We start from the raw sequence: 16,647 nt of genomic DNA on the forward strand, positions 1-16,647 counted from the left end.
TGTTCTAATTGCAAAGTCCGTGTTACACTCTTTTCGCGGGTATTATTCCAATACTGAAATGGAGTTAGTAATTCAAAATGACTGTAGCTATGCTACTGTGTACGCTAGCTATGTACATGAAATCAATTCAAATTTCACAGTAGTCTACGTAAGCGATTCGTTTTAAAAGTTGCTCTCTCATAATACTTTTTTATATTTTGTAATATCTTGTAATTTTTATCAAATTATTAAGTTTAACGAGTGACAAGACAAGCAAAGCCCTACGCAGTGCCCACTTAGGATTCTTGATTGAAACAAAAGTTCAGAGCGGCATCGCAATTACTCTCGTTACTCAGACATAAGGTGGTAAGTCTCGTTAGCCCAGTAATTTGATAAGCTACGGCGCCTTTCAAACCGAAACACAATAGTACTAGTATACTTTTGTAATATCCACAGACATGAAACAAATAAGATAATAGAAAGCAAGAACAAGGAGTTAGACGAACTGAAGGAGAGCCTCAAGCAAGTTGATGATAAACTGGCGCAAGTTAAACAGCAGCTTCAAGACAAATCCACCGAGCTAAAGAATGGCACACAGTGAGTAATTTTATTTTTTGGGTGATAGTTGGTTTATTTTATGATCGAGCCTCTGATACGTAGGGACATGTGATACAATTTACCAGGAGTATTAAATTATTACGTACTTAACCATACCTAAAATTGTTAATTTATATTTTATGTAAGGTATAATATATAATGTAAAGTTATAATTAAATTATTGTTATGATATTATATTATTAATATACACTGTGTTCAAAAAAATCCTGTACCATATCTTGAGGTGTATATTGGTATCAAGTAGTGAGAACAAATTAATATTGATTTTCAGGAAATAAACACATTAAAAAAAAAAAGATTATTAACATACTCAATTATAAAAGTTTGTACACCTCTGCCTGCGGCCATTTTAATTTTTCCCCGCTCACACACCCATTTCATTCACGTACCCTGCGAATATAAAAGGGTAATCATGCTCATGTAATCTATTCTAAGTTAATGTAAACGTTTTCAAAAAATAGTTTGATACGTGAGTTAAAGTACGAAATTAGGTTATATGTGTGAGTGTGTCCTGCCTGATCCTACGACAAAAAGTGTCTTAGGATGACCGGGAATTAAATAAAGTAGTAAAGACCCACTAGATAAGGTGTGGGTTTGTACCTGATTGACTGGGAATTAAATAAAGTGGTATAGGCCACTACATAAGGTGTGGGCTTATACCGGATTGACCGGGAGTGAAATAAAGTAGTAAAGGCCACTAGATAAGGTGTGGGCTTGTACCTGATTGACTGGGAATTAAATAAAGTGGTATAGGCCACTACATAAGGTGTGGGCTTATACCGGATTGACCGGGAGTGAAATAAAGTAGTAAAGGCCACTAGATAAGGTGTGGGCTTGTACCTGATTGACCGGGAATTAAATAAAGTAGTAAAGGCCACTAGATAAGGTGTGGGCTTATACCTGATTGACCGGGAATTAATAAAGTAGTAAAGGCCACTAGATACGGTGTGTGCTTGTACCTGATTGACCGGGAATTAAATATAGTAGTAAAGGCCACTAGATACGGCGTGGGCTTGTACCTGATTGACCGGGAATTAAATATAGTAGTAAAGGCCACTAGATACGGCGTGGGCTTGTACCTGATTGACCGGGAATTAAATAAAGTAGTAAAGGCCACTAGATAAGGTGTGGGCTTATACCTGATTGACCGGGAATTAATAAAGTAGTAAAGGCCACTAGATACGGTGTGTGCTTGTACCTGATTGACCGGGAATTAAATATAGTAGTAAAGGCCACTAGATACGGCGTGGGCTTGTACCTGATTGACCGGGAATTAAATATAGTAGTAAAGGCCACTAGATACGGCGTGGGCTTGTACCTGATTGACCGGGGATTAAATAAAGTAGTAAAGGCCACTAGATAAGGTCTGGGCTTATACCTGATGTTAAGTCAATTCCGCTACCGGTGATCATCAGTGCCGGTCACACTCTTGCAACAGCAGCGGAAGTACATGAGCATTGCCCCTCCCGCCCAAATATGATGGGCTGTCCCAGGGGAGGGATACTCAGAATCTGGCAGGGTCGGGGCTAAATATTCTCAAAGGCCGCTTTACTTTTACTTCACGTTCGTTTAACGTTTTGTTTAAATGTTATGTTTATGTCCTTGAATGTAAGAAGCTTTCGAATCTGAATATCAAAGTCCTTGGTTAAATTGGACTGCTTGTAAATACATTTATCAATTTTCAGGCAGTATGATGAAATGCAGAAACGCAAAGACGAGATAGGTGACAGGTTACAGTCGTGCAAGCGAACGCAGGTGTCAGTACAAGCAGATACCACGCAGGCGAACAAAAAGAAAAACAATCTGGAGGATTTGCTGAAAACTGAGAGGGGAAAGCTGATAGAATTGGAAATGGTGAAGTTTATCATAGTATTCATAATGCAAATACGCTTATGTAGATAGTAAAATAGATTCACTTTCTTATTTTATCTTGCTGTATTTCCGTTAGAGATGTTCTCTTGGTCGCTTTGTGGTATGCTAGTATATAGATGCGTGCAAGTACCGCTGTGGCCGCGCGAGCTCATGTTCGACCCGAGTTGACCTTCATTTGCCTGCCCAGTGACTATGTTGATATAAATTTTTTAGAAAGTGTTTTTTTTTATATGAAAATAAGGGACGAGACGAGCAGGAAATTCAGCTGATGGTACTTGATACACCCTACCAAATTGAAAAACCCTACAATGCAGTGCCGCTCAGGATTCTTGAAAAACCCCAAAAATTCTGAGCGGCACTACATTTGCGCTCGTCACCTTGAGATATAAGATGTTAAGTCTCATTTGCCCAATAATTTCACTAGTTACGGCGCCCTTCAGACCGAAACGCAATAATACTTACACATTACTGCTTCACGGCAGAAGTTAGCGCCGTTGCTGTACCCATAATCTAGCCGGCTTCCTGTGCAAAGGAGCCTCCCTGGTAAAAAATAATATACAAAAAAGGGAGTGAATGCCGTACGCGGCAGCCGATCCAGCTTGAACAGCCCCTGGCAACTAGACAGTTCCTTCTTGTAAACCAAATTAGTAATAACTTTAAAACACCTGGAGACTCTTATACTAGCCTGCAATACCTTTTTCGAGTATCAATACAGTTAATTTCATTGTCAATTATCGACTTTTACGTATTCGTCGAGCGACCCAAAACTAATAACCACCCTGTTGCGCGCGAGCGAACGACAGAAGCTCCTTTCATGCGTTCTAAAAAACTGACAGCGAGCGGATCGCCCCGCGGAACATTCGAGAGCGGCCATGCTCGCGCCTATGTTCAATGGTTTTCCGCGCGTAATTTGTACGCACCCTATTGTCTATGTATTATCAGACCATGCAAAACGCCACACTGATGTTAAAACCAAACAGTTTATTTTCTAGAATTATTAACATTTAATTCAGTTTGTAGACTTTTCCATATTTTTAAAAGTTTTATATTTGAATGGCTTATTTCATTAAAGTTTACGAATATTTACAGGTACCAGAGCGAAATGAACGAGAGATTGCAGATTGTGAGGTTTTATTGAACAAACATAAAGAGAGCAAGCGACAAGCTGAAGCCGAATTAGAAACCTTAATGGCTGGAGTTAGGTATGTGGCTATATTGTAATATAACAAATTGTGTATCTCTTTAAATCAAACTGTTGTTAACTAAAAGGAACTAATTTGATGTGGTCAAAACAATCAATGTTTGAGACAATTCTGTACCTCATAAATCAGGATTATTAAACTACATCAAACAATGATACTTTTGAATGTCAAAGAGTATAAATTTCACCATTTTGGAAAAGGTTGAAAATTGATTGCCAGCTTATAAATTATTAACATACAGATATCCATTATTTTCTAAAAAATAAAGTTTTAAATATTTCCAGGGAACAAACACGTGGTTTCCAAGAGCAAAAGGACAGATTGCAATCAAAGTTGATTGATTTGAAGAAAATCTTCAGTGAAGCCGACAAGAACTTCAAACTTGCCGAGTCCGAGCTGAAGATCTACCTTGTAACGGAGACCAAGGAACAAGAGAAACTGGACAAAATGAGAGACAGTTTTGAAAAGGCTGAAAAGGACTTGGATGAGAAGAAAGTGTAAGTAATTTACTGTAATTCCAAACATCTATATTGGTTCATTCTGTTATAAGAACTGTTTGAGACAGCCACAGTATGGTCTTCATTGAACTGTTTTCTGTTCTTTTGAAGGCCGAAAACAAACATTCCTTTATGTATAAAGTATGTGGATAGTGTATGGTGATGGTCACTTACTATAAGTTCTATCTTCTACTCTTCGATAAAAAATAGTAGAATTTCTTTGCATGCTTGTGGAGATTCTTAAAATACATATACTTAGTCTGGCCATAAATAATGTTACAATTAAAAATAAACAAATATTATTTTTGAATTTGGAATCTGTCCAAATAATTTTTTCTATTATTAAAAAAAATGTTCCTAATTTAAGCTTATTGAAAATGATTTTCTACCTTTTACTTTGGTTTTTTATTAAAGATTGTTTTTAGATGTTTTGTAAATTTTATTTATATTTTTTTTATCTTTTAGAATTCTTTTTGATGCCATTTCTAATATACGATACTAGTACCGCTTCGGAAACAAACGGTGCTCTGAGAGAGAAGAAGCGGCGCAAGAAACTCTCTCAGCTTTCATTTTTTTTTGCGCTCTTTTTAATAAAATATACAATATTGTACTGTCATTGCTATTCCTATAAAATAATCATAGTCTAGACTAGTCACTTAGAAGTTCAGCCATTTTTTAATAAAAATATTTTTATTTATTTATAGATAATGCCTGAACAGTACCTGGCACCTTATTATAAAAGTTTATACATTTACCTTTAAAGCTAAAATGTATCTTATGATGATCATGTTCAATTAATCCATTTTACACATTTACCAGTCTAATATAATTTAGCATGCGGTATTCACCTTAAAAGGTAATGCATTAAGTAATAAGACCCTTGTAAATTAGCATAATAATAATAATTATAAATGTATTATTGTAATTATCACTGGTGAATCTAAATAAAAAAAAAAATAAAAAAATAAAATAAAAGTAAGACAGACTAAATTAAGTTATTGCATTATCATGGATGGTGCTGTGTGGAGTTCAATTCAAGACACTTCAATCCGACATTTAATATTGAAAGATATACATTAAGCTAATAACAGAGTGTTAAAAATCGAATGTAAAAAAAAATACACTTGCCAAATAATGCCTACTACTCGGCTAAGTCGAGTTAGTAAGTCTTATATGCTATTGCTATTTACAACAAGATCCTAGAAAATGTTCAAAACAAAAGTATTACGATATTCAAAAGAATTGTTACAAAACGTTTGTGTGGTAAAGATTGTGGGAATGGAGCGATCACCCTCAGGCTATTAAATAATAAGTTTTAATTGAACGATATTACTATGTAACCATATTTTTTATGAAAAAAGAAAGCCCACTGAGTTTGTTGCGCTCGTTCTTCTCAGGTCTGAGGCATTCTTTTTGGAATGGGTGGTAGTTTTTGACTTTCAATAAGTGATGTAACATCGTATTTTGAAAAAAAAAAATTGAATTTGAACATGATGTGATTGTAATAATATTATGCCGTTTAATAATTGCAGGCAACGCAGCATTCTAGCAAAAGAATTACCGGCACAAGAGATAGAACTCACGCGGATGCAGAGTAGGATGCAGAGGTTGAAGAGCGAAGAGGTTACATTGGAAAGGGAGGCGAGAACTTTGAGGTTAATATACCACTGCAAAATTATTGGTGCTTTATTGTGGTAAAATCTCGGGTCCTTTGGTTGGTCAGTAGTTAATAGTCAACACCGATTAAAATAACCTCACTAATGCTATAATTACTACACAATAATTTCGAAAACAAAACAGAGAAATCAGTAATTGAAGAAAATATCGTTTATTAGCAAAGCTCTCTGAATTTAGCCCTTAACACATATTCTGCGTAACACAATTTTTAACAGTTTTATATATTATATTACAGAAAGCAGTTAGAAGAGTCGAAGCAGACAATGAACGCGAACAGATCAAAGGGCAGGGTATTGGATTCGCTGATGAGGGAGAAGCAATCTGGAAGGTTGCCCGGGATATTTGGCAGACTGGTATGCACTGAGTATCTAGTATAGGGATCATTTAATGGTAGGTAACCTACGTCCACTGCGCTTATATTTAGGTAGGTAGCCACTGAGGCCTATAATTTTTTGGATCTCATTTTGCTGAATGAAATATTTGTTACTATTTCGCTGGGTGGTCTAATTTTTTCCTCGCAAGTGTCATGAAAAACCTTGTATGAAACACGTGTGCATTTGCCATGACCATCTCGAATTCCTTATCGCAATCATCTGTTATTCCCGCGCAGAAAATGATGGTCCTGATTACTGTCATAATAAGTAATCGCATCCAACAAATACAATGATTTATTAACGAGGAGGCGGGATATGACGTAAGTTTGTAATTAAAATACGGCGACGAAATATAATACGGAAATAATAATAATATGAAATTTGAAAGCGAACAGTTCCATTAAACGTAGTGGATTTCGGCTATCTGTGTTTTTTACAAGATTATAGTCGTCATCTATCAATGACTGCACGGTTCATACAATCGCTTTTTCTTAGAGAGTTAGGTTGATAACAGCAAACGTTAAGTGATTTGAATTTGTTTCAGGGCGACTTGGGGGGTATAGATGCGACATATGACGTCGCAATATCGACGTGTTGCGGCGCACTCGACAACATTGTGGTGGACTCGGTCGACACCGCACAAGCCTGCGTGGAGTTCCTGAGACGAAACGATGTCGGACGAGCTACCTTCATAGCACTCGACAAACAACAGCACTTGCTCAGATACTGTCAGAACAAAACTACTTAGTAAGTAAATTTATTGAAGTAGGCGTTACTTTACGGAAATCCATTATTATACAAATGATTTAAGTTTTCTTTAGTGTTAATTCCGCCGGAGTCTCGTGCCAGACTTTGGCGAGACAACACGTCCCGAGGATGCCTCGTGTAGAAGCGAAACACGTGTCGAATTGTTTAAAAGCAAATATTGGCGGAATTAACACTAAAGAAAACTTAAATCATTTGTATACTTAGTAAGTGCTTTGTTTAAGTTTCTTCTTACTGTTACTTTTTTTTTACAACAGATTACCTACCATGCGGTTGTGACACGCTCATGCCGTTTTATTGTATTTTAAAGGAGGACAAACGACCGGACATGTCACCTGGTGTTAAGTGATCACCGCCGCCTTCAATCTCTTGCAACACCAGAGGAGTCACAGCAGCGTTGCCGGCCTTTAAGGAAGCTGGACGCGCTCTTTTTTTGATCCATGTCATGTCATATCGTCCCGGAAACACCGCACAAGGAAGTTCATTTCACAGCTTTGTAGTACGTTGAAATAAGCTCCTTTAAAACCGCACAGTGGAGGACCGCCACACATCCAGATGGGGGGGATGATATCCTAACTTGTGACGTGTCGGGCGAAGATGGAGTTCGGGGGTAGGAATTCAATTATTTATTTAAAACATCACAAAATCCACAGAACTTAAATTAGCTTATAAAAATACTATTGTAGAACTTGCATCTAATAATATATTTACAAAATTTATAATAAGACGTGGTATTTGGGCGGGTGTTGGTTTGTGAGAGGGCGGGGGTGTTTGGGTGGGTGTGCGTGTGCGTGCGCGGACGGGTGTGTGTGTGTAAATGTGTGTTTGCGAATTACTTTAAATTTATACCTTCCTTTAGATTTTTATTCACTCTCCTCATAAAGCAGTCTTTACTGTTATTAAAAAGTGAATCAGTGATAAATGCGGTAGAAGACATACGCAATGCTGTGTGAGTGTCGGGCCTTCAATATAATTGTGATCTCAGTCCCGAGAACGCTCCGCGACTGTTCGACCTGGTGCGCGTGCGCGACGACCGCGTGCTGCCCGCGTTCTACTTCGCGCTCAGAGACACGCTCGTGGCTCGCGAGCTGGAGCAAGCGGCGCGAGTGGCGTACGGCGCGACCAGGTACCGAGTGGTCACCATTGCCGGAGACGTCATTGAAATCGCAGGTGACTCGCGGGACTATTTTTATTAATGTACAATTTTTTATACATATAATCCCTTATAAAATGCTCACAGAATACATTTATTCATTTACGGTGTGCGTGGACGATGCAACCACTGTACTCGATAACTTTTGTTTTGTATTAGTTTACATTTACTTTTTTGACTTACTCGTTTAAGGCATTAACTATTTGACGTTTAAGTATCTTTGTTGCATAATTTTGCATATTATATTGTAATTGAAATGATTTTTAAAACAATGAAAATGTAAATCTTGATTTAAAAGAGTGGCAATGAGTTTCTTGCTACTTCTTCTCATTGGCTCAACCCTTTACGAAGTGGCGGTAGATTCAATAAGAAATTTTTTTTTTTGATATTTTTAAGTGTCATTTCCGTGACCTTAATGAATAAAGTGATTTTGAATTTAATGTATGACTGAACATGCAGATGGCCTACTAACTTGATTTCGATCGATTTTACATCACACAAACAATTAGCATTTAGGAATGAAATGAAAACAAAATATAAAAAATAAAAACTAATAAAATTATACACAGCTAAAACGCTTAAACTTAGAAATTTTAAACAAAGAGAGGAGAGAAAGAAGGAAAGACAAAAATTTTCTTCTTAAGAAACTCATTGCCACTTGTACCGCCGGTTAGATCTCCGACCATCACATGCCAATAAGCAGAGTTCATATATAGGTACGTTTACTCGATACTCTTACAAAAAAAACATTGCGAGTCGACACACACCTGCAGAGATATTCAAATAACTTGTGTAAACTTGACCAAACTCAACCTGAGCTTACAAACGCTCAAATCCAGACTGTCTTTTTAATAACCGCAATGTAAAGTTACTCCAAGTTTAAAATTTCTTCTCCCTGTCATATAATTCTGTACTTGACAAAGGTAAGATAAGGACAAAATTACTTTAATTAAGTTGGAATAACGTTAAGTTGCGATTACTAATAACACAGAGGGTGCTTTTTACGTAAAATAGGCGAAGATTAGCTTTGAGTTGCGGAAACTAGGCCTTGCATACCTTTAGCCTTGGCTTACGGTGAATGAAAACATGCTTATAAAATAATTAAAATTTTTTTTTTTTATTATTTACCACGCATAGCAACAATCATTACAGGAGACCTCATGCGACAGTTACAAACAAACAAAAATAATATATTATGCAAACAACAAGCAAATCAATCTTAAACTAATCATATAATAGCATTAAATAATAAACCAAACTTTACATTAGAAGGTGATGTATTATCATCACACAACAAGCAACTATTTACCATAACATAGTACATATAACAATACCCTTGCGAGTTCACTCCACGTACACCCAAAAATGTCCACTTTGTTGTGGAGTTCATTTATATGGCGAAGGGCTTTAGTTAAAAGCGACCTTGCCGACACATTTGTTCTCGCAAAGGGAACGGATAGTAGTGGCGGATGGAGGCGTCCACAGGCACTCAGAGACTCAAGCAGTACAGTACTCCCGGGTTGTGTTCCTTCCCGCGCAACCACTTCATCACATATGCTGCTAGAAAAAAGTCCCTACGGACGCTAAACTTATTATACCCTACCATACCCAACACGAACAGTGTCGGGTACATAAGTGGGTAAAATGGGTATACTCCATATACCTTGAAGTATACTTTTACCAAAATTATGAAGTTAACTTGTGATGTAACTTACTAAGAAGTAAGCAATTGACAGTATTGCGGAGTAACTCACTACAGTGTTTCAGATTGTGAACGTGCGAGTGGGTATCTAATTTCTGTTGTGGTTGTGTATCGCAGGAACTATGTCCGGCGGAGGCAGGTCAGTGCTGCGCGGACGAATGTCGAGTTCCGTACAACAGGACACGAGCGAGATTGACCCGGCGGCCCTGCGGGAAAACGAACGGAAACTAGACGAACTAACAGAAAGGTTCGTTTGTCAGAGAGCTGTTATTGATAGCGAACACTCCTGCCCGCGGCGTTGTCTGCTTTAATTGAGCCATACCGCACTCCCTAGGACTCTATTCCCAGTACTAGGTCAGTATGACCTAGCTTTTTGATGTAACAACTTTTGGTAGTCCTAATTAAATATAAATAAATAAATACTGCTAATATTAATATAGGGTTTGTTTGCGCTGCAGAAGACAGCTGCTCTGGTTGTATCGTGATACTTAGTTGTTGAAAGTCGTTCAAAGATTAATTTAAAGTATGAAAATTATGACAGTTTATTGACACTCATGAAATTTGTAAATGAAATGTAGTTGTTCAAAAATTCACCTTTTGGCTTGAAATTAAAATATTTTTAGAATTGAAAATATACCTTTTTAAAAACTGCTTATCAGACGAATATTTTCAATGAAAAAGAATTAAATATTATTTTCATAATATAATATCTTAATAATATATATTATATAAATCCAATGTCCTGATGTTTGTTTCAATTCAATTCAAAAAAAAAAAATATAATAGAATTATCTTCAATTACCATAGGGAGTTATTATTATCACTCCCTGAAGGAGCCCTAAATAGTTGTAATTTTAAAAATTTTAAACAAACAAATTATATATTTGGAGTTAAAATATGAAATTATCGAATGTTGCACAATTTTTTAAAAACGGAACTACATAGGTTCCATGTGAAAAAAGTTTCGCTCAAATATCTCAAGCCTTGAAGGTTCTATGTCAATAAACCTTTTACAATAAACCGGTAATTTCATACTTTAACCCCTATTATTAAAATTTTAATCACCCTTACGTGGTTGCATAAGACGGCACGAAGTAGGTGTAAGTGTCCACGATAGCGCGCGGCTACTAGATTTCATGCAGGTTGTTCCGAAATGATATTATGGAAAATTTATGTAATCAAGTAAATTATGTATTTTGTTTATGATTTTTTTTTATTATTACGGTTAAGTAGTTGTACCCGGTCTGACTGGTTCGAAAAAGGGAAAATTAGAAAGCAATGGTGGAGGCCTTTACCCACCGTGGATCTATTTGAAAATTATGAACTTAATTGACATAGTACATGCATTGTAACTAATATAAAAGTTAAAATAAAATAAAATAACCATGTTTTTCGACTAACTGACACTTTACACTAAAATGTAGAAAATCATATGGAAAATAAATAAAAAGGCTGTAAGTATTATTATTATAGTTCTATTCTGTTCAAAAACTGAAAAGTATCTAATTAATTAACATCACCATTTAGTGCCACGCTGTATAATAAACAATATTTTAGTCATCCTTACGTGGGCTTCTACTCACCTACGAGTTCTGAACGGCAACGGCGTCGCGTGGGACAAGTAGGTATCAGTTCCATCGCTTACGTGCGGCTAATAGATTACATACAGGCTGTTCCGAAATAATATTATAGATAATTAATTTATTTAGGTGAATTATGTATTTTTTTTTCGATGATTGCAGTTATATAGATCTACCTGTGTATTTGTTCAATGTCGCCATTGCCAAGCTACATAAATTTTTAATCAAAATCTGTTGGTTAATTAACTATTAAATATTTGAATTATTTTCATATTACGATTTAAGAACTTTATTTCGTTAGAATAATTTTACACTTATAGACGAAATATATTCTTATTTATTCGCATTCTTATTTATTTATTCTTAAAGCTTGCTAGAATATAACAATATATATATATTGTTATATTCTAAAAGCTCACATAATATTATATATAAATAAGAATATATTTCGTCTCTAAGTGTAAAATTCTTCTGAGAAATAAAGTTTTTAAATCGTAATATGAAAATAATTCAAATATTTAATAGTTAATTAACCAACAGATTTTGATTAAAAATTTATGTATATATATATCGATTATTTATATAAATATAAACAAAGTAAAGTGGAAAGAGACCAGTAAATAAACACTAGATGAAACCCTTAAAATGTAATAACTATACAAATTATAATCTAAAGAATATTCATAAATAAGTTACCTAAAGAACATCAACTAAAGACAACAATAATACAAAAACTTTAGGAATTACGCGACCGAGCGGCGCAATGCGCATGCGCAGACCGTCACTCGCAATTTGTAACTATTATAAAGCCGTGACTACACTGCAGCAACAATTATTTGTCAATTTATTTTAAACCGTAATATAAGTACCTATTTTTAAATACGTTCTTTTAATATTTTTTAAAAGTATTTAAGCTTTAATTTCTTTAATGTCTTTGGAGAGGCTGTTGTAAAGTTTCGCCCCTTAGACATCTTAGAAATGCCATTGCCTATGAACTATAATTTCATTAAGCAGAAACTTTCGAAGCTTTCTTTTTTAATTATAATGATTTTTCAGACTGGCAGAGATACGAAATGAAGAGACAACGTTGGAAGAAACCGTAGCGTCTTTAATGAACAGATGTCAGGAAGGGAAGCGAACGATGTCAAGGTTGGACTTTGATCTGAACACTTTGATGGAGCAAGTACCTAACTTAAAGGTAATGTTTGTCCAATGTCCAATGTTTTTGTATGTCAACCGTCTGGGAACAAGAATAAAATAATCACCACCAGTATATTTTATTCAAAAATTGTGAGTTCTTAGTACAGTCCATAAAATTGACAGTGAACAATTTTCCCATAGAGAATGTGCCTGTTTCAATTAAGTTACCTTTAAAATCTTACAAAAACAAGAAGCAAAATGGTCTTTTATAATAATCTTTTATTTCGTTTATCTTCTTTGTCTGAGATACATAAAAATAAACTTCAATTAAAAAAACCAACTTCAAAAACTGAAAAGCATCAAATAACTAAAAATTTAATTTAATACACCTCTTCTGCAAACCTTTACCATTAATATTAATTAAATATTATTATTATTTATATGTGCTACCTATTGATAGGTTTTAAGTCAGTGCCAAGCCCTAAACAAAATAAAACTTAATATTATAAACAGCTTACTTACTGTGATTATTTATGTTGTCTGGCCACGCGTGCCTGTCCGCTTGGTTCTAGACGAATAGATATATATATGTAGCACATACAAATAATAGTATTTTATTAATATTAAAGGTAAAGGTTTGCATAAGAGGTGTATTAAATTAAATTTTTAGATATTTCATACTTTTCAGTTCTTGAAGTAGGTTTTTTAAACGTAGTTTATATTTAATTTTTTACGTTTTAGTGTCAGTTAATAATAATATATAATCAACCTGAATGAAAACTCCAAAAAAAGCCGTACACAGAAAACAATTATGTCATCCAGGTAGACAATTTTTTTTATATAAATCTTCATAAAGTGAAAACTACGGGGCCAAACTATGTAAAATTTTTATGGGACCAAATGGCATTTGTTTCGCATCGAACAAAAGAAGAATTACGTAAATCGTAAATCTCAGAGTAATTGGTACATACATAAAAAAATACCGATCGAATTGATAACCTCCTCCTTTTTGAAGTTGGTTAAAAATAAATTAAATCACCGATGTATTAACCGTTTTAGAACTCCCCAAAACTGTGGGAGATGTAGAAATGATGATAGATGTATGTATATACTTTTACAAAATGATGCAAGGAAATGTACAAAATAAATATTGTGTAAGATAATTCAAAAGAATTGTTATAAACGTTTATGTGATAAATGTTACTATAACATAAATGACTTTCTTAATTCCACACATTGGGAATGGAGCGACCGCCCTTAGGTTATTTAAGAGATAAATTTTATTGTACGATATTATAATGTGACGAAATTTTATTCAAAAAAGAAGTCCTCTGAGTTTCTTGCGCCCGTTCTTCTTTCCCTGTCTTTGGCATATATTTTTGAATGGGTCGTAGTTTTTGATGTTCAAAAAGTGATTTTAAATACTATTTTGAATAAAAATGTTTGAATTTGAATATTTCTCATTAATAAATTTAGTTACTACCTAAAACTGAAAGAAATTAGCTTTAAATATCTACTATTTTCATACATTTTTTTTTATTAGTTACTCTGTTTTTTCACATCTGTCATTTTGTAGAAACAAATAGAAGAACAAGAGAAGAGATTGTCCTCGTTTAAAGTGGATGAGGCCCAAAAGAAAAGACTGGAGGAGAAAGTGAAAAGTGCTGAGGAGGCGCGGGAACAGGCTCAATATAATGCCGGGGAGGTAACACTATTAATTTGTCTAATTACCCGACAATCTTAACTCCGAAATCCATATAACTACAAAGCTACGATGTGATACGATGGGTAGGTGTGGTTCCTTTGGTGTTGCGTGTTGAGAATGTGGGCGGCGGTGATCACTTTACACCAGGTGACCCGTAAGCTCGTTTGTCAAATAATATAGTACTAATGTATTAAACCAATCAAAACTTTCTAGAATCTCAATCTGTTTAGAACTGAAAAATTGTTTGAGATACAGAAATTGTCTGATAGTTCCTTGTTGGTGCCCAAAACTACGAAAAATGTGTATTAAATATCTCATAGTCCAGTTTGTATAATTCGTCGCACTTTTCTGACGAAAACAAATAATTGTAACCTAACGTCAAAACACTTTAAAGCTGATTACGAGGGGCACACTGAAATGATCGGGAATAGAATATTTTGGATTGAGTTACAGTAAAACCTTTTTTAGAATTTGAAAACTGGCCTCTTAGAATCTTAATGACATTCATACATTAAAAAAATAGTTCAAAAACAAAAATTATGTTGGTTGAAAGTTCACACGTCGTTAACAGAAAAGGATCTCACGCGTAAACAACGAACTTGTTTCGATTTATTATGTTGAAGCACCGAGTCAAACGACAATAAACCGCTGGTATGCCGAGTTCCGACGCGGTCGTGTGTCGCTCAGCACTGTTTCTTCTGCAGGTCGACCAAGAACAGCGGTCACGCCTGAAAACATTGCAGCTGTGCGAACTATTATATATATATAAGATGACCGTCATGTGACATACGAGCAGATTCAGGCTGTTATCAGAATCGGAATGAGTGCAATGCAGTCGATATTACATAACGAGCTGTGTGCAAGAAAGCTAGTTTCCCGCTGGGTTCCCCAAAATTTGTCCGAAGAGCAAAAGGCGGTTCGTGTAGATTGGCGCCGGAATACTCTGCAACGCTTCAACGGAGGGAAGTCAAATGCCGTTTATAATATAGTCTCAAGTGACGAATCATGGATTTCTTCATACGAACCTGAAACATCAGTCAGCAGTTTGGGTCTGCGAAGACGAGGTCAAACCAACGAAAGTGGTTCGCTCCCGCAGAGTGTCAAAGAAAATGGTCTCATGAAAAAGGGGCATGTTGCTAATATTCCTTTACAGGGACGTAGAGCAGTTACCGCTGAGTGGTATATCACGGTTTGTTTGCCAGAAATAGTAGCCGAACTCCGAAAAAATAACCTGAAATGTCGCATAATCACGATAATGCGAGCTCCCATACGGTTCGGAAGACAAATGATTTTTTGAAGCAGGAAAACGTTGAGCTGATGGACCATCCTCCGTATAGTCCTGACCTGAACCCAAACGATTTCTTTACATTCCCCAGAATGAAAGATTTATTACGCGGTCAACGGTTTGAAGACCCAGAAGCAGCTATGGAAGCGACCAAATCAGCCATTTTGTCAACATCAACTGACTGAAATTACTGTTTTAATGATTGATTTGCACGAATGGAAAAGTACAAGTTGAACGGAGAATACTTCGAAAAATAATAAAATACAATTTAGCTATATCGTGCATGTGGTTTTGCTTATTCCCGATCATTTCAGTGTGTCCCTCGTAAGATACGTAGTTGAAGGGGCTAATGTGTAAAAAAAAAACACTGGTAGCCCGAGTTACGTCGGCCCAACTCGGAAAACCTACATGCGTCGACCTTAAGTGTGTATATTTTAAATATAGCTATAGACATTCCCAAAAAAAACAGGAAGTTTTTTGATTAATACAATAAAATAATTACCCATACAGTAACGTAATTGTGAAGGACGGGATCCGGTGAGACCAAATAATGCTTTATTGATTCAATTACGTATTCTAGATTGAAAAAGAGGTGAGCGGCGTGGACGCACAAATAGCATCTGTGGCCGGGAACAAAGTGAAAGAAATGCAGAAAAATGTTGAAGATTTGACGAAGAAGATTGAGAAACTTAGCAGCGAGATCACCAAACTACGAGTCGCGATTAATACTAGCAAACGGTGAGATAGCATTTGTTGTAGAACTAGTCGTATGTGTATTCGTATGTCAGAGTCTGTATGGTATTGAGATTTCTCACTGACCTGTATACATATAACTGGACAGGCTATTCCATATGTTTGACAGCTAATTTTTTGTGCCTATTTGAAGCGCCACTCGCGAGCGTCCAGAGAACTAATTTGACGTATAATACAAATGGCTGCGAAGGAACGTACAAAAGTATTTTTGCATTTTGAATTAATTTCGTTCGTTTTGGTGTTATTTATATTTCAACAATAAACGTAATAAAGTACACATATTGTCCATTAGGTTGTCATCACTAGTATAGTTTTAGTACCGCCCTCTCGCTACATGGCCAACAG

General features: G+C 35.6%; 1 protein-coding gene across 1 annotated transcript in view; it reads left to right on the forward strand.

The window, feature by feature from the left end:
- The window catches only part of LOC126967939 (structural maintenance of chromosomes protein 4), a 36,087-nt gene that overhangs the window by 7,448 nt on the left and 11,992 nt on the right, over window positions 1-16,647 (forward strand). Inside the window, exons 6-17 of the mRNA XM_050812645.1 lie at window positions 436-576; window positions 2,283-2,451; window positions 3,559-3,671; window positions 3,956-4,168; window positions 5,701-5,823; window positions 6,081-6,198; window positions 6,764-6,966; window positions 7,970-8,154; window positions 9,957-10,086; window positions 12,476-12,617; window positions 14,136-14,264; window positions 16,130-16,287. Of these exons, the coding sequence (XP_050668602.1) occupies window positions 436-576; window positions 2,283-2,451; window positions 3,559-3,671; window positions 3,956-4,168; window positions 5,701-5,823; window positions 6,081-6,198; window positions 6,764-6,966; window positions 7,970-8,154; window positions 9,957-10,086; window positions 12,476-12,617; window positions 14,136-14,264; window positions 16,130-16,287 (1,824 nt within the window). The remainder of the gene's footprint in view (window positions 1-435; window positions 577-2,282; window positions 2,452-3,558; window positions 3,672-3,955; window positions 4,169-5,700; window positions 5,824-6,080; window positions 6,199-6,763; window positions 6,967-7,969; window positions 8,155-9,956; window positions 10,087-12,475; window positions 12,618-14,135; window positions 14,265-16,129; window positions 16,288-16,647) is intronic.

The sequence above is a fragment of the Leptidea sinapis genome, chromosome 14 (assembly GCF_905404315.1).
Source record: "Leptidea sinapis chromosome 14, ilLepSina1.1, whole genome shotgun sequence".
NCBI lineage: Eukaryota > Metazoa > Arthropoda > Insecta > Lepidoptera > Pieridae > Leptidea > Leptidea sinapis.